Below are 19,032 nucleotides of genomic sequence, written 5' to 3' on the forward strand. Positions count from 1 at the left end.
GTATATAGAGATTCCCTTCTTGAATACTTGTTTGTTAAATATGGCATTTGAAATATGATGTAAAAATCAATGTTAAGAAATTTTTTAATAAAAAAGAATATCTGTTGAGAATGCAACACCATTCATTTGTCAACAGACAAATGAATATATTTTTCCCTAGAAAAAAAATTCTCCAGGAAAATATTGAGTGATACAGAAATTACCCCCCCCCCAAAAAAAAAGAGAAGAAGAAATTACCTCTACAAAGAAGGCCACGCAGAAGTGAATCAGGGATGCCACCAAAATGGAAACTCTCCATGAAGTTGTGGTGGGGATGAACTTTGAAAAAGAAATGCGACCATTAAATAATGTTTACCTTCTCCTTTAAAAAAACACATATTCACCATCTTACATTATCCTCAGTACTTATAATGACTGATCTTGAAGAATTAACATTACTTGTTTTCCTTTACAGATGAGTAGATGGAAAGTCAGTGACTTGTCTGAGCACTGACTCAAAACCAATAACCAAGGGCAGAGCCAGAACCCAAATGAGAGTTGACACTGTGCTGTGCCCTCCATGGTTTGATAGCATCTATCTAACAAGCTCACCTCAGGTGGAAGTGCTCAAAAAGTTGTGTAGCCCTCCTCACTCGCATCTTCTAAGATGTGGGGAAGCTGGTTTGAACCATTCTAGACCCCTTGCAAAGCAAGACTTGCTTTTTTAAAATAATTTTTTAATTTCAATGTATAGAGGGGTTACAGTTATATTTGCCAGAAAGAGGGTGCATTACTTCTCACACATTGATATCCCTTCTTACTTTTTTGTCCCCATTTCCCTCCCTCCACCCCCTCCTTGATTTTTCATTTTGACTATCCTATGCTCTTTGCATTTCCAAGACAAAAGAAGTTTTTTTGATACTTTCTTCTTGTATTTAGGCAAAAAGCTATTTCCTGATCAGAAACAGGTCTGTGTCTCACTTGGCAAAATCCAGCCAAATCTCTGCATTCTCTCTAAGAATGGCTAACATAAGGTAGATAAGACACCGTGTCACTTAAGAATGGCTCATCTTTATTGTTCAAGTATAGCCTGAAATTCAGAGGCTAATTCTTCTCTTTCTCTTACACCTCTCACAATATTAGATTCAGAACTTGCTAATGAATTTAGTTTTACCTCTGTAGAATATGAATTGAGTATTTTCCATTCGCATAAAGCAGCACATTGATTATATGCAACACTCAAATGTTGACTATGCCTGAGTAAAGCATGATTGGCCTGTACACTTGTATTTTATTTCCCTTGCAACATTAAACAATCTCTGTTATGTCTCTATTATATCTCTATTATGAAATCTCTATTCCCTTCTGAATAATTGTTAAACATGACATTTGAAATATGAGGTAAAAATCAGTTAATAAAATCTAAAAACTATTATATGTTTAAAATTAAATTTGAAGAATTAATTATATTAATACATAGTATTGGTAGAACGTGGCAGAATAAAATATGCAAAGCCACTATTCTGGGTGTGAACAAGATTAATGTCCCAAAGGCAACAACAATAATATGAAAACATGTGAGATAAGAAATCTCAGATGTTGTTGTTCTAGTAAATAGAAATAATTCCAGGATATTTAGTGATCAGAATACAGAAACAATTAACTTTCAGTTGCAGTGTAAATATGATACACTTAGTCTTACCACACATTCAAATAAGTAGCACTTACCTCCAATTTTTGGTACAGATCTTCACTGTCAGAAAACAGAATGAAAATTGTCATGCCCAAGGCACATGTCAACAGGAATGAAAACGTATCTGCAGAAACATCAAACATTATTTTTAGATGCTGAAAGAATGTTTCCTGTAATTGGGCACACATTGCAGAATCAATTATCTCTGTTGGGCAAATACTAGATACATCTTCAGATGTGTTGCTATCTCCTCATATGTTTTAAAATATGTTCAAATTCTTATAAGATAAAAGGTGATATCTTAAAAATCTTCCTCATGAGCCTGAGCTAGAATCTATTTACTAAATTTATTACCGGAAATCTGAATAAAGGAGTATTCTCTACCCAGAATCCCTTGTGCTTAGATACTCCGTTTGGCCCAGCCCATTTGAAGGGCTACCCGAGAGTCCCTGATGCATCATGTCTACTCTCCACTGAGTGAGTTGTTTATGTGGGATGAGCTGTCAGCCATCCTGGAGCATTTCCGTCTTCATTGCCAGGTGAATGAAGTACACAGATCTGTAACAGATAGTTAAAGGCCTCCCACAATCTGGCCAGGTAAATTGATGTCCAAGTGTCCAGCATTCCATCTTTCTTTTCCTTACTCACAAATTGTCTTGTGTAGATGATATTCTTTCAGTCTTATGCACGTTCCAATTTTTCTCTAAGGAGTCCAGTCCAAGTATTACTTTCCTTTCAAGAACTCCTCAGTTCTTCCACAAAGTTTATTTCATATGTTACATATCGCTTACCAACCAAGCTATATCAATGTGAAAGTGACTGTGTGTTTGGGTCTCTGGAGCGCTGACTTAATAAGTGAAAAACTATTGTGTATAGCTATCAGGTTCCTTTTTTCCATCTTGCCCCATTTCTCTCTTTTTTTTTCAAGTTTCATCGTAAAGGTGATATTCAGAGGGGTTACAGTTGTATAAGTAAGGTTATGAGTACATTTCCTTTTGAATAGTTACCCTTTCTCTTTTTCTCTCATTCCCCCTGACTTCCCTTCCCCCGACCTGTTGTAAAGTTCATTTCCAAGATAATGTCTAGTATCACTGTTGCATTAATTCATCCTTTTCCCACCATTTCTTTTCTTTTTTAAATATATTATTATCGTAATTAATAGAAGGGTTACATTATATTCACCAGATAGAAGGTGCATTACTTCACATACATTGATACCCTTTCTCATGTCATGGTCCCCTTTTCCCTCCCACCACCCTACCACTCATGTTGTTTTCCCCCTTCCCTACCCAATTTCAAATAACCAATCAAGCATATATATAATATATCAGATAACAAGGTGAAATACTGTAACAATGTGAGATAACCAAGGGACAGCAAAAGAGATGAGAGATAACATAGTACATTAAGGACAACAATCACTCATTATAGGGTTTTTGTTTCGATATCCTGGAGGTCCTTTCATTTAGCATCATACTATATGGCCTTATGTATCTAAGTTTTGTTCTATTGTAAATCTCTGCTAGGAGAGCCCAAGGTTTCTACTGATTATGACAAATGAGGGAAACCATTGAGCCTATGTTCCTTTGAGTCTGGCTTACTTCACTTAATATGATTTTGTTAAGTCTTTCCATTTCCTTACAAATTTTTCCCACTATTTCTGTGATTCCCCTTCCCCTTCCTCAAATCAGATAAACTTTTATACAGAACAAAGGGTACACACACACACACACACACACACACACACACACACACACACACACACAATAAAAACAGTGATCTCAATGAATAAACCAAAGGAAAGAAGAAAGAAAAAAGAAAAAAACTGGAAACAGTACATTGAAAATCTCTTGTCTTCATTTCTTGGAGTTCACTTTTCTAACCATTTTATATGGTCACATGCACATAGCTATTGCACAGTTGTGATCCTCTGCAAAGAATATCATAGACATAATCTAGTTGTTACAAATGAGCTGCCCCATTTCTTTACTTTGGGAGGATAAACTCCATAGGATATGTACATGGCAAAAAATCACTGAAAAGGCTTCATAACTTTTTGGTGAGCTTAATTTTAGCTCAGTACATACTAGATCAAATAATACTCATTGATACAAAACTCCACATAGTGTCTGATAGAACATAATTTATAAGTCTAGGTTTTCTTTCCTCTTATAACTACATTATTAAGTAAACTACGTGAAAAAGGAAATTTCACTATTAATGATCAATTTCATTGTTCTGATGTAAGATGAGAGAATAACGAAGTATCCAGATATAATAATATAACATTTGAACTCCAGTGACAGTCAAAGACATTAACAGGACATTTTATGAAATGGTACTTTGGAATTGTTTGAGATAAGATTATCAACATTAGGCTCAAGTGTTACAATTTAACAAGTGTTACTGTGAAAGAAATAATTTCACAATCCTCCTAAGCTCTATTTTAAAATCCCACTGTTGGAGGGTCTAGTAGCCACTCCTTTCCCTCATTTTTGTATTTGTTCCCATCAGAAATCAGAAGCAATCACTGATCCATAGCAGCCACTGTTTTTGAAGTGAGCAGAGTCTCATGTCACCTTCTGTGCTCACTGACACTCCACTTTCTGAACACAATTTGATGTAGCACCTCTGAGAAGAGTTATCAGCCTTCTGGAGAGGGGTGAGGCTGAGAGAAGGAAAGAGGAAGAACTTGACAGTTCTAGTGATAAGAAGATCCTAGGAGTTCCCTACTCCTGTTACATGAATATACTGGGGAAGAACATACGAATTTTTGAGCATCTATTGTGTTAGATCCTTCAAATGTACTGCGCTAGGCATTTTATATGAAATACTGTTAAGCTGGATGGTAGTGGCTCATACTTATAATCCTAATCTACTTAGGAGGTTGAGATCTGAGGATGGTGGTTTGAAGCCAGCTTGGGCAGACAAATCCAAGAGACTCTTATCTTCAGCTAGCAAGCATAAAGCTCGTAGTGAGGATGTGGCTCCAGTGATAGAGTACCATGCCTTGAGCCAAAAAGTTCAGCAAGAATGTAAGGCTCTTAGTTCAAATCACAATATGAAAGGAGAGAGAGGGAGAGAGGGGGAGAAAGAGAGAGAGAGGGGGGTGATGAAGAAGGAAAGGGAGAAGGGGGAGGGAGATGGAGAGGGAATCATAAAAATCATAAAAAATACCAAAGTGAACGTCAAGAAGTTGAAATGAAGGAAATGGAAAGACTTGGGAAAAATTATATCAAGTGAAGTAAGGCAGACCCAAAGGAACATAGGCTTAATGGTTTCCCCCATTTGTAATAATTAGTACACATCTAGGACTCTCCTAGCAGTGGATTACAATAGCATGAAACCTAGGTACATAAGGTCATATAGGATGAGAGCAAATGAAAGGATCTCTAAGATATGGAAACAAGAGCTTTATCTTGTGTGATTGTTGTTCTTAATGTACTATGTTATTTCTCTTCTCCTTTGTTGCCCTTTGGTTCATCTCATATTGTTAATGTATCTGGCTTTGTTACGGGCATATTGTATACACGTTTATTTGTTTATTTGAAATAGGAAAGGGAAAGGGGGGAAACAAGGTGATTGGGAGGGGGGAGGGAAATGGGGACAAAAATATGAGAAGGGGTATCAATGTGTGAGAAGTAATGCACCTGCTACCTGACGAATGTAACTGTAACCCCTCTACATATTACAATAAAAATGCAAAAAAGAAATTCAAACGAGCTTTTTTGTTTTTATTTCAATTTGTTGCTGTTTTTGTTGTTGTTGTTTTTAACCGTTTATATTGTTAGTAAGTTTATCTGTTTGGGGGGAGGTAAGAGGGGCACAGAAAGGGAGGGACAAAGGGTGAACAAATGCAGAAGTGATACTCAGTAGACACATTGTTGAAAATGAACTTGTGGGAGGAAATGGGAGGGAAAGTCTGGGAGAGTTGGAGAAAAGGGGTGACATTGTCCAAAAAGAAATGTACTCATTGACTTAGATATATATTTTATTTCTTTTCTGTAGTGGTGCTTGAGCTCTGGGCCTGGGTGCTGGCCCTGAGTTCTTCAGCCCAAGGCTACCACTCTACCATTTGAGCCACAGAGCCACTTCTGGTTTTCTGGTGGTTAATTGGAGATAAGAGTCTCACGTTCTTTATTGCCCGGTCTGGCTTTGAACCTTGATCCTCAGATTTCAGCCTCCTGGGTAGCTAGGATTACCCGCATGAGCCACTAGTGTCTGGATGACTTAGTATCTATAACCCCTCTGTCCATCACCTTTACAATTACAATAACACACACATATATTGAGAGAGAGAGAGAGAGAGAGAAAGAGAGAGAGAGAGAGAGAGAGAGAGAGAGAGAGAGAGAGAGAGAGAGAGAGAGAGAGAGAGAGAGAGAAAGAGAGAGAGGGGGGAGAGGGAGAAATAAAGAGAGAGGGAGATTGAAAAGGGAAAAAGCAGGCAGTAAGATCACATGTATTTCTCTCCCTCAAGATAGTATTCTAATTGTGCCAGAGAGGAAACAGAAGCATGGAATGGTTAAGGTACTTTTCCATTGTTATTAACCAGCCCAAAGACCAACATACATTTGAACTGGTTAAAACCTTTTATAAATCACCTTGACCGGTATGTTTGGGTAAAAAATGAATCCTGATGATTCACAGGAGAGCACAAAGACTCTCCTGGTGTCTGTCTTTATGTGTGGCTGAGTGAGCTTCTTCTGTGGGTTCCCTTACCTGGGCGCTCTTACACTCAACAATCCATCTGGAGTAACTCTAATTGCTTCGACCTACAGCGCTGAGTTGCAATTCCAGGGAGGGTGGTGGATCAGAAAAATATTCAGAATGCCAAATTAATTTTCACATACTTACAGTTTGAATAGATGGGTTTTCTAAATGGCTTTCCCTTAGAGAAGATAAATGCCTCTGTGATGCAGTTGAAGGTAATGATGGGCCACAGGGTAGTGCTCTCAAAACTGACGACAGAACCAGGAACCAGTGTTGCATTTCCAGTCCAATTTCTTCCCACACTCCCATTGGTTGAGAAATTACTTTGATTGGCCAGAAAGCACTCGCTACAAAAGAATCGCCAGCATTCATGGGACTTTCTATTCCCTTTCTAACCATTAGGTTAAAAAAAAGTTGAATCACTGTCATGAGACTTTTGGTCTTCCAACTGGTAACTAGCAAAACATACTTTGTTCATTTCTTGAAATGACAGGACAGAAATAAAATTCAGAAGCCAAGATTGTTCCTTGGCTAACACTCCATTTAGAACAAGGAACTGGTCTTTAAACGCTTGAATGACAGTTTTCTGAGACTTTTTTCAGAGTAACTGTACCACGTGAAGTGTGTGTGTGTGTGTGTGTGTGTGTGTGTGTGTGTGTGTATCTGTGTGTCTCTATGCATATGACAGGTATATTCTTTTTCATGGACTTGTGTCCTGAGCTTGAGTGCTCTTACTCTAATCTTCTCTCCTCATATGGTAACAAAATCTTCCTAAAGATCTGGATATGACACTTTCTTGCTCATGAAGTACTTAGTCATATTCTGCTACTAAATCAAGCTCAAACTTCTCAGACTGACCTAGAGGACATTCCTATCTGGTCTCAACCTACCTTTCAGGCTTAATCATTTGTTATCCTCCTTCCCCCACCTAACACACACACACACACACACACACACACACACACACACACACACACAAAACTTACATACTCCTTACACTACTAACATAGAATTGTCCTTTGTTCCTCAAATATCAAAAATATTCCTCAAATACTGAGTTGAACAGGTTGTTCTCTCTAATTGAAGTGAAATTTACCCTTCAAATCTCACTATATCTGAAATTACCCTTGCTGGGAAGTGAATCTACTTCACTCTATGCTTACCTTGAGTAATGCATTCAGTGCTTAGCTGGGTGATCATTTTGCTGATATTTATTTTTATTTCCCAGTTACGGGATGGGAGTTTTTTAATATGGAAATTTTCTTCTGATGTTATTTTGCTTGTTTGGGTTTTTGTTACTGTTATTGTTTCTTTGTTTTATTTAAACTTATATCACAGTATTGTCACTGGGCACAGTTGGGTTATATTATATGTACCCATAAAAATTCTTGCTTAAGATTTGGGCTTTCCCAGACTTAATTAACATATTTGCTGTATTCTTTTGATTTCCCCTTTTCAATCAATGAAATCTAAAATTAGTTTACTTTACCTTTCTTGTTTAACTTGAAACTTTCAAATAACTGTTAGAACATTTTATAATTTAATGCATTTTGTAACAGTGAATATAACTTTTAGTAGGGTTTCACTATGTAGCTCAGGCTGGCCTTGAACTTATGATCCTGTTTAGCTACCCAAGTACTGTGATTATAAGTGTATGCTTACACTAGATTTAATTTTTATTATCTTGAACTCATTGGCACCCAGAAACGTGGCTTGCATATAATAAACATTTAGCTAATGTTTTCTAAATAAAATAATGAAACAATTTGTAGTCACGTTCTTACACAAAGATGGACAGGTAGGCTAGATGGCCTGAAATACAAAGTTTAACATCGAAGAGTACCTGGTTCAATTCACTAAGAAGAAGGTTGAAGGCTTGTTTGGTTCAGCTCATTAGAAGGTGGATGGGTTTCCTATTTTGCTTTGGCCACACCATTTTTTTCTATTTTCAATCAAAAGTTGACCTCTCTGAGGGTAGGTATTCTAATTTAGAAAGAAATGTGATTTTGAAACTGAATGGGAATATTTGTTCCCCGTGATACTTGTTGAATTGGTTTCTGGAGCTTGAAGGACTTCGGATTTCAGTAGAGTGAGGGAAGTTTATACATCCCTATTTAAAAAGTACTTTCTTTTGTGGTAAGGAAATCTTCCACAGGAAATAAAAAAGCTTGATAATCCATAATATAATCTACCTTTATGTTTGGAGAAATTAAAGCCTAGGGAGTTGAAGAGACTTGCTGAAAGTAGAATGTGTCAGTGGAATCAGAACCATGATACCATCAATTACTACTTTAATAGCCACTTGAAAACTACAATACAATTCAGCAAAAATCTCTTATATGTCTATATCCAGGTCCCGGTAAAATATGGTCTCCAGGCTAGGTCCAATTCACCATCTGTTTTTATGAATAAAGTTTTATTGGAACACTGCCATAGCCATTTGCCCATATTTTACCTATTTTTTTGTATCATTCAGGCACTTCTCCTGTTTACTGTGTTCTGTTTTTTTTATTTATGTTTTATAGGCTGGAGCTATAACTTTTTAAACTCAAAATATTAAGACATGTCCTCAAGCAAAGTTGGGCAATATCATGGTGTTTTTAAAACTAAGAAGATGAACTCACCTGTATCGGTAGACCTCACAATACCAAGGCTGTTGCTTTACAGAGAGAAATGCACACACTTGAACAATGCCGCTAAAACAAGTATTCAAAAAGACGGAGAGTAGCAGAGGGGGAGAAAGAAGTTGTCCTGCTGGGCGATATGGTGCCAGCTTCGGGTAGGCATGAGTCCAACTCACTGAAAAGTAAGTACAGTTTTCCCTTTACAACTTTATTATATAGTCATATAAAGTACACATTTTCATAAGCCTTGTGTTAGGATTCAGTTGGCATAAACTTACATGGTGACCACATTAGCTAATTATGTATTTTGCCTAGAGTAGTAATGGAAATTAATATAAGCACTGGTCTCTCTTCCATGATTTGATTTCATCTTCTGAAGCAAAATGTAACAAGCCACAAAGTTCTTTGACTAATATTTTACGATAGCAAGTGAGGCTAATACTTTTTCTGTAATCAGACTTAACAGAGATGGTGTTTAAAAGAGGAAGATGGGCTTCTACCTGGGTGAAGACACATCAGTATTATCTCTTAGTGATGATGGACAGGTGAAAATCTGGAATAAGGGAATAAGAGCCTATAAGCCCTTACTCTTAGTCATTCTACCAAGTCATTCTGTGCCAGTTACTGTGTTCAGTGTTAGAAGGTTGTTCTGGTCTTTTCTAAATCAACATATAGCTACAAGGCTGCTAGAATACATTCCATCCAGCTGGAAAGAAAGAAAAACTAATTAACAATTAAGATATATTATTAGGCCAAGCTTATTGGCATGAATCTGTAATCCTAACCACTTAGGGAGCAGAGGTAGGAAGATTCCAGTTCAAGGCCAGCCTGGGAAAAGTTAATGTGGATCCTATGTGAAAAACTAAAATCAAAAGAGATCCTTAATTCAAATCCAATTCAAGGATAGTGTGGGACATACATTGCATTTTTTATCCTAGGATTCTTTTTGATAATTTGAAAGAATTAGAAGTAATGAGACATTAAAGAGATATATAATTTTTTTAAGGAGACTACATCTTTCTTAAACACTACAAATTCTGGCCAGGACTTTGGCCTAGTGATAGAGTGCTTGCCTAGCTTGCATGAAAACCCGAGTTTGATTCCTTGGTACCACATACATAGAAAAAGCCGGAAATGGTAATGTAGCTTAAGTGGTAGAGCTCTAGCCTTGAGAAAGCTCAAGGACAGTGCTCAGGCCCTCAGTTCAAGCCCTGGGACACAAACCCAATAAAATACTACATATTCTAATAAGCCTTAGAAAGCAAAGTGCAGTCAAATTCTTAAGACATAGCAGGAAAGACATGGAGGGATGAGGAATTAAAAGCTTTATTTACAGATCCGTATTATAGTCATGTTGCAGTCTTTGTCCTTATATGTGTCACCTCTATCCTTTTGTGTTGTCTTTGCTGCAACAAAGAAACTAGAATTTATATACTTAGTTTTATGTTCATACCAATAGAGGCAGAGGGTTAGGGAAATGGTGTCTAATTCAGGATAACTAAGGTCAAAAGTTGGTCTCCTGTTTTGCCAATGTATGTTCTAGAGTAATCAGGTACACTCTCATTTCCTGTTTGCATGTGTAGGATGAGAATTTTGCAATGTTTCAACTCATTCTTTCTAAAATTTTATGATAGCTCAAACTTACTGGTCCAGTACTATTATTGTTTTCCCACCAGGGTGCTGGGCTATAGGCTGAAGGAGGGGTGGATTGTGCATGGCCAGAAAAAGTAGATCATTTTTTCCTCAAAGTTTTGTATCTAGAGGAAATCAGAGGAAGCCTGTATACTATAGAATTTGGTTGGTCTTTGTCCCCACTGCCCCAAATACATCCTTTTATATAAGGGTCCCTAACAGTTCATGCTAATAAGATGCTAATAATTCTCTCATAGTAAATATGAGAGAATTTATGAAAATGACTCTAGAATGAGTTAGGTATGCCCCAAAGAGAAACTGTCTCATTTGTACTGGGAACATTTGAGATAGGCACAGCCTGACTTCCAATAGTGAAAAAGAGCTAGGGATCAAGTACAAACTTGTAGGCCATGATTCACGACACTCAGGTTTACATAATCAAATCTCAATAAGAAGTCTAAACTTTGAAACTTCATTGAGCTTTTCTGGTTTATGAGACTGCACATTGTCACACACCGTGTAAAGGAAAGTCTTCCTGACTCTACAGGAGAAAGACTAGGAAAGTCTCCTTTAGGATTCTTTTAAGACTTTATCCTGTATGTCTCTCTTTCTGCTACCTGACTTGTATGCATTTGCTATAACTAAAATTGCAATAATAAGTCTAGCATTTCCCCAGTTTTGTGAGTTGTGGTAGCCACACATTGAAACCAAGGGGAGTGGGGACCTCTACATTTGTAACCATCCATTTATATATGTTCCAGGTGACACAGGGACCCCCCAAACTTGTGGCTGATATCTGAAGCAAAGCAAGTTTTGTGGAGGATGTACCATCATCCTTTGATGTTTGATTTAACTCTGGGTAGCTGGATAAAAAAAATCACTGCTTGAGCACTTAAAGAAAGGGGTACACAGGGTGGAGTGAGGACAGGGATCAACAGTAACTGAACTCTTAGGTCACAGAATCCACTGACTTCAGTGCTTGGCATTCTCCCTGCTTCTCATTAGCTATGATGAAATGTGGTTGTTGACTTCATAAAGAGGCTGTGGGACTCAGGTGTGGAGGCATTCCCATGTGATCCCACCTACTTGGAAGGTAGAAGTAAGGAGATTGATGGCTGAGGTCAATGTAGACAGAAGTGTAAGACCCTACTGAAGAAATAAAAGAAAAGCAAATAACTTGAAGGCACCATATGAACCATGAGGCCCTGAATTTAATCCCCAGGAAAAGAGTGGAAGAAGCCCCACCCTCATGGTAATCAACTCCATACCTAGTATCCTGAATCAAGTGTGCAAAAGCACAGAATAACTTGCTCAAAGCCATATACAAATTCAGAAGCAACACAGACACATGTACCATATTTGCTGATGACTCCAATCTACCTGAACCCATTCTGTTCTGACTCTTCTCAAGTACTCACTGAGTTACCTAGTCTCCTAAAGAGGACAGGTATGGAATGCAGACATTCAATTTATTGTCAGTGCGTACTAAGCCATTGGCTGGGAAGTTTGCTACCCGGGTATCATTTTATATGACCTTCAGAACACTATGGGGATACTTCAGATGGGGAAAATTTTGATTTCTTATATAATTTATGAAAGGTCAGAGATTAGGAGAGCTAGAAGAGGGTTATGACCTTGACCCAGTGTCATGGACTTTGCCTTCCTGCTTCTAGCTTAGGGTTTAGAACCTCCTGGTGTTCCTTTTACTTTTTAGCACCAGTCACCAACAAATCATGAAAATTGCTTTAAAATGTCTAACATTATGAAAGAAATATCATGAATTCAAGATTATCCAGCCATATAAATTCCTATATGTAGAAAAGTATTTAATGGGCTATGAAGACATTTCAATTCTAATACTCAAAACTGATACTACTTATAACTCATACTGGTAACTTTTGTCATTGTGTTGATATAATAAATGATTTTAATATCAGTGTTTTAAGATGCTACATGAAATTCCAACATTATTAATATCCTGCATTACCCACTATTCTATCTATTATTTTCCTTAATAATCCACTGTTGAACAAAGAGAAGGAGGTGACAGCATCATTCATTTTCTGTCCTCTCCGGTGAGGTATGTACCTTTCTCACTTATTAAAAGTTACTATCAAGCTCTGAGTTCCTTGATCAGAAATACTTTATCAGTGTCATCTTAAAGGAGGGAAATGAACAATAGCTGCTGTAAACCACATCTTGCCTTTGAGAAGATTCTACTAGAAGAAAATGTTAGCATTTGTTCTCACATGTCAAAGACTTGGCAGAAATCTAGTTTCATGTCAATGTGAGACATAGCTGAGTAATGGGAAGTGGCCTTTGGATTAAAAAAATTCCTTTTTAGATCTTTTATTTTCTTATATACAAGACAAACTACAAAGAATTCAGGCCATGTCAATAAAGTTTTTGTTACTGGAATATGTTACCACTAATCTAGTTTCACCTCCCAGAATAGTACTTTCAAAAAATTCATAAGCTATGACGTTCTTACTTGTCTATGTCTAGAATCTCACAGACAAGTATGACCTAGAAAGTTTAACTTGCTAAAGTGCTTACTTGTCATACAGACCATCAAAGTAATAGCCACATCTTGCACAAGATACTGATAATTCCCAAAGATTTGTAGTTGCTATAAAAGAAAGAAAAAGTCAATGTTAGATGTGGTTTCAATTAGCATGCTTATCATTCCCAATACATTTTTTTTCTTTTTTGCCAGTCTTGGGGCTTAGAACTCTGGGCCTGGGCACTGTCCCTTTTCACCAACTCTGACTTTTTCTGTGATTGACTAGAGATAAGAGTCCACAGACTTTCCTGCCCAGGCTGAAAACCATGATCCTCAGATCTCAGCCTGTTGAGTAGTGAGGATTGGAGGCATGAGCCATCAGCACAAGACCCAGTACTCTTTTTGAAGCTGTTAAAACAATGGCTATTTTTGTCTTTTCTTCAGTAGGACAATGACTTACCTAAAGTCATTGGTATCTCTCATCAGAAGGAATGAGACTGGGTCAGTGTTCTCCCAGAATTTACTGCATTTCATATTATCAATGAGTCAGTCCGAGTGGGTACCCTCTTTCTACCAGGCACATTAATTCTGGTAGCTGTCATTGCAACTTGGGCTGTTGAGTTCTCAACAAAGATATTACAGTCTAAAAGTTCTCTTGGGAATTTTAGGCTTACAATTTTAAAGTCAAGGTCTTGGCTTATGTAAATGAAATTGTTTTCCATTTTTATGGGCTGGATCCAGAACATAGCTTTCTGGGAACCATTCATGTTTACAAATTAGAACAAGGACCCTTTCCTAATCAAGCCAATTGCCAATTTTTTAGCTTATACTTCAGTCTTTCTAAGTAACTGGATAGATACAGATCTTACCTTTCAAACTCACACTTACACACTTGAGTCATTTAGGCGTAAATGTCAAATCATTACTCTTTAGGAAGTCATCTGCTACACCATCTTTTGAATCTAGCTATCTTTATTAGCTCATATCCACTGACTTAACTCTAAACTATATCCTAGCTCTAAGAATATTATATGTGAAGGTTTTTATATGTGTACAAACTAGAGATAGCCTCTTAAAGGATAAAACTAAGGCCCAGTCCTTTTTGAGTTGATATCTAACTATCAGAGTGAATGAGTTCTGGGTGGACTATAATTCTAACCATATTCCTGATCATATAAGCTCTACTTCAACTTTTTTTCATTTTCATTTTATTTTATTTGCTTCAACTTTTATGGAAAACTATAAGGCCTGTCCTTACTTCTAAATCTTTTATCTTTTATTTTATTCCTCCTATCCTCTCTTCTTCCCTTCCCCTAAAAGTGGTAAAATTACTTATGTCCAGAAAGAGATGGAATATGGAGAGTTTTCCAACAGCAGTTTTAGTTTTCATTCTAAGATCAGCTTTTCTAGTACCTTGGAGGAGATAGTAGCCATCTACCAGTTCACCTTACTAGATGCAAGGAGTAGGTATTGGTAAGGGAAAGAAGTAATATTTGTTTTGGTTTCTTGACTTAATCTAGATCTTACTTCTCCCTGCCTGGCATCTTTAGCCCCCTGTGTGTGGCATTGGTAGGCAATATTCCACAGTATGCTCTAATCTGTGGTCCTCTCATATACTTTTAAGCTTTCCCTCTACCCCTCCCTTGACAAAGGCAGTGACATATCCTTTTCCCTAAAGTTCTCTGAGCCTAATGAGTCATTTCACTGTAGAGAAGGCTATGCTTGCACTCACTAATGAAGATTGCTTTCAATTTCTATAAAGTTCTAATGTTCAATGAATTCTTAATTTAAGTTTGGCCAAAGAACTGCTAAATCCTTGCTCACTCAATACGTTTTGGATAGGTACGGGAAATTTTCAGATTTCCAATGCTTTAAAATAAAATCCAACAACTTCTCATTTTTTTAAATCTCTTCTTAGTCTTTTGCCAAAGTAATTCCACAGATAGAGACTGATCCATTTTCAGATAGAGACTGATCCACTTCCAGCTGAGTTGCGTTTAGGATGCACTAATGATCTCTTTACACTCAAAGATAAGGAATAGACACTCAGAGAGGGCAAGGGAAACAACACCCTAGAAAACTGATTCACATTCACTTATTTCTAGTTCCATATTCCATGTACCATTTTACCAGGTTCCTACATTTGTAGGCACTATTTTGGAAAACGTCATTCATTTATAAAATGTTGAATTTTCTGTAGGGTCCACACCTCCAAAGGAAAAAACTAAGGTTATAAGAGAAATGATCTTTTGTTTCATACCCAGTAAAGCAGTAAAATTCCAACACACTGGATCATGCCATACATGGTCAAATACTTAAACATTCCAAAGGATGAAACTAGAGCAGCTCGGCCCTCTCTGTTCAAAATAAATAATTAAGAGAATTAGTTACATATACTAGCTAAAATAAAGTATAAATTTTAATTGTATACATTAAACATACATTTTTATATTTCAAAAACTTACTTATTTTATATGTATTTTATATTTAAAACCAGTTTGGTATTTTAAAATCTAATTTTGTTTTTTATTATTAAGGTATTTTACAGAGGGGTTTTCATTTCCTGTCAGGTACATAAAACAGCTCGATTTTAATAATTTAGTCATATTCATTGACTTATCACTGACTCACACTCTATTATTTAACAATTCACTGATTCATCCTCACCATTACTCTTCATCCTCTTCATTCATTCATTCTGTCCTTCAATCATTACTTCCATCGTTGATTCTTTAACTCCATCTACTTTCTTCTCAAGTTATGCATATTTTCACATATGTAATTAACTATTACGCCTACAATTTGCCTACCCTTTCTCTTTGTTTTCATCTGCCTCCCCTTGGAAATCCCTTCTCCCCGACCCCAGACAAAACATGCTTTAGCTTCCTGGTATTTATTTTGCTAAACTATGTTAGTTGCTTGAAGGGGTTGTATCAATAGAATTCTTCTCTGTGTATACAATACTTTCATCATTGCCTCCCCATTGATTCTTGACCCACTTTTATTTAGGTCTTATAAAATAACAGCTACACTAGGAGTCACAAAGAATATAAAATGCATCAGGTAGTGATTTCCATGAAATAAGATTACCATATATATTGTAAACACACTGCAACATTATGATAAGGAACAAATTGTCAAGAGTTGACTTGATCATGACTTCTTATATATAAATAATGTCTGCTTTCTGGGAAATAGTGAGTTTTAGAGGCTCGGAAATGAATACAGCTAAAGAATGGGTGCTCTCAAATTTTAGGAGGTGTAGATGTGATTAACATTTGAGATGGAATAGGTTTGCTTGCTTCAGGATTCCAGGAAGAACCTAGGGCAGTCATCCAAGCTGGGGTAGAGACCAAAAGATCCAGGCTGCTGTATAAACTACAGCTCAGAAAGTAGATACTACCCCTCTTTAAAAAATCTATTTGAGCTGTTATCCTTTAACTGAGCTTTGTTAGATGATGGATCAGAGGAAGCCAAGAGGTGGCAACATGAGAAAGTAACACATGATGCTCCTGCAGCCTTTTCTGATCGGAGATAAACACATCCTCATGGGAGAGGCCCAAGTCCATTCAATTTTTAATTTCCAGCAGGTGATGTGGACACCACCTGCTCTGCTCGAGGACTTTCTTAACCAAATAGAGACATGAAGAGAAAAACATTAAAAGTCAAACTATTAATCACTTTGCCTCAGGCAAGATGTGAGGTTCAGGGAAAGAGATGGGTTGGGATGTTCAAGGCAGGTGTTTTCCATGAGGTGGTGAGGTGTTACCGTTTGTTTCTGACACAGAACTGAGCAGGGAATAAAAGCTGAAAAAAAAGCAAGCATGCAAAGCCTGGATTGTTTTCCCAAGTCTGAAATAAATATTATGATTCTATCCTTATTCTGCAATTGTACACAATTAAAGAAAAAGTAAGACATTCAGATCCAAAGGAAAGTGAAATTTTAAAAACCACGCTATACAAAATAAGGAGTGTTTGTATGGGACTCCACAATTACTCACTTCTTAATGATTATGAATTTTAAGTAGCTCATGCATTTATTCACATATTAGCTAAATGTCCTTCTAATATTCTGATGTACCCAGCTTAGTGCTGAGGCATTATGCTCATGGAAAAATGAATAAGATACAGTCCTTTTCCTAAATAATGCAAACTATGAAAAACAGTGCATCAAAGGATAAAAATGAAAAATGCAGATGTAAATATACACACCTAAAAACATGCATTATTGCCCACATACATCTCCCTCCCCCCAACCCCCTTCTCCAGAGTATTTTCTCAGGAATAAAAATCATCAAGGAATATAAAAGGTAAAATGAGCTTAAGAGAGCTGAATCATATCTAATTCTTATGAATCTATGAAGCATAAAAGCAAACAATTTCTACCCTGAAGTCTTCCTCTGCCATCTGCCACCAGAGATATTTTACACCATGACTTATAAGCAGCATTTTGTATTGTGAAATGAATTGAGCCGCATGCATGAAGAAGAGCATCTGAAGTTCAAGTACCATGGCATTTCAGATGGGTGAGGTAGTCCCTTTGTATAACTATACAAGAGGTAGACTCACTACAGGAGCCCTTCACACATGCTCTCCCTCTCAACATACATGCCTCCTCTCTAAGAAAGAGCCCTATCTGTTGGGCTAACTGACCTCCATGCCATAGTCTGAAACTGCCACCCCATTTGTAAATAAGGAACTTTCCCATCTCTCCACCTAGAATTCACTCCTGAGTTCTGTTTACATAAATCCTATTTATCTTTCCAGACCCCTTAAAACTTTCTTCCTGGCTTGAGTCCTGAAACTGAACTGGAATATTTACTGTATTGTCTGGACGTTCATTTGAGTAGAGAAAATTCATGAAGTAGAGCTCATCATACAGCAGGCAAAAAATTTCTCTGTCATCTATGGGTCTGTACACACACACACACACACACACACACACACACACACGAATGTAACTCATTCAGTGCAGACACTGTATCATTCTTTGACACAGAGGACAACATCTAAAATGAACGCATGATTTATATTCACGATGGCTATTGCATTATTGATGCTATCATTGTATTAAGCCAAAAATCTTAGGTTCACCAATGACAAATCAGTAAAGCTTTAGCCTCTTTGTTCCAAATGAAAAAAGATGAATCAAAATTAATTTGGGCTTCTGAATATCCATGTTTGACTTGAAGGATGAAATCTGCCTTAAAATCAGGGAATGGGGAGTTGGAACAGGTGCTGCTCTGGAGGTGGAGAAGAAACGGATGTGTGAGGTTGGAGAAGAGCATGAGTGCAGACAGGGTCCAAGGAAGTACAATGCTGTCTTGTCAATGCACATCTGGAGCCATGGAATGTCAGGTTGGACATTTTCCTTAAAGCAAGTAAGCTCTTGGTTCTGATGAACCAAGGGATATGCCGGAGAACTAAGGGATTGTCATTTGGGGAAGACTTCCAGAACACTGGCTACATACATGTCTACAAGTTACTTAGTAGACAACAAGAGAGATTTATGAGCAAAGTACAAAACCTATGGTTTCACTATTCATTTCATTTAAAATACAAGTAAAGATCTGATTAGAAATAAAGATAGAATGTTGGAGAAAATAAACTGCTCTCACTTCTTTCCCTTGCCTAAACAATTGTACTATCTTTTATGTCAACATTTTGGATATTCATTAACTTCCATTTTGGAGATATACAACAGTATTTGGATAAACTAATAATGTCCCCTTTTGGCTTTTTCACTCATCCAAAATGACCGCCAGAAATATTCCAACAAGTATCTAGAGTATGTAATAAAGAAGACGAAAAGAATTGCAATCAGGTTATAAATATTAAGTCAAACTTTCAACTGTCCAAATGACAAACCCACTTATTTTTTATGTGTGTGT

The 19,032-nt window shown here is 37.0% G+C and overlaps 1 protein-coding gene and 1 long non-coding RNA gene across 2 annotated transcripts in view; one reads left to right on the forward strand and one right to left on the reverse strand.

The window, feature by feature from the left end:
* The window catches only part of Atp13a5 (ATPase 13A5), a 100,175-nt gene that overhangs the window by 2,735 nt on the left and 78,408 nt on the right, over positions 1–19,032 (reverse strand). The window contains exons 24-29 of the mRNA XM_090343984.1: positions 15,402–15,498; positions 13,195–13,267; positions 9,007–9,181; positions 6,527–6,729; positions 1,708–1,796; positions 238–318 (exon numbers count right to left, since the gene is read on the reverse strand). Of these exons, the coding sequence (XP_090200110.1) occupies positions 238–318; positions 1,708–1,796; positions 6,527–6,729; positions 9,007–9,181; positions 13,195–13,267; positions 15,402–15,498 (718 nt within the window). The remainder of the gene's footprint in view (positions 1–237; positions 319–1,707; positions 1,797–6,526; positions 6,730–9,006; positions 9,182–13,194; positions 13,268–15,401; positions 15,499–19,032) is intronic.
* LOC150069136 (uncharacterized) lies at positions 8,942–18,578 on the forward strand. Its single transcript, XR_016537429.1, has 3 exons — positions 8,942–9,188; positions 12,674–12,718; positions 18,334–18,578. It is a non-coding gene; the product is annotated as an uncharacterized LOC150069136 (long non-coding RNA).

Source organism: Megascapheus bottae, chromosome 1, assembly GCF_031878675.1.
Source record: "Megascapheus bottae isolate mThoBot1 chromosome 1, mThoBot2.hap1, whole genome shotgun sequence".
Lineage (NCBI taxonomy): Eukaryota > Metazoa > Chordata > Mammalia > Rodentia > Geomyidae > Megascapheus > Megascapheus bottae.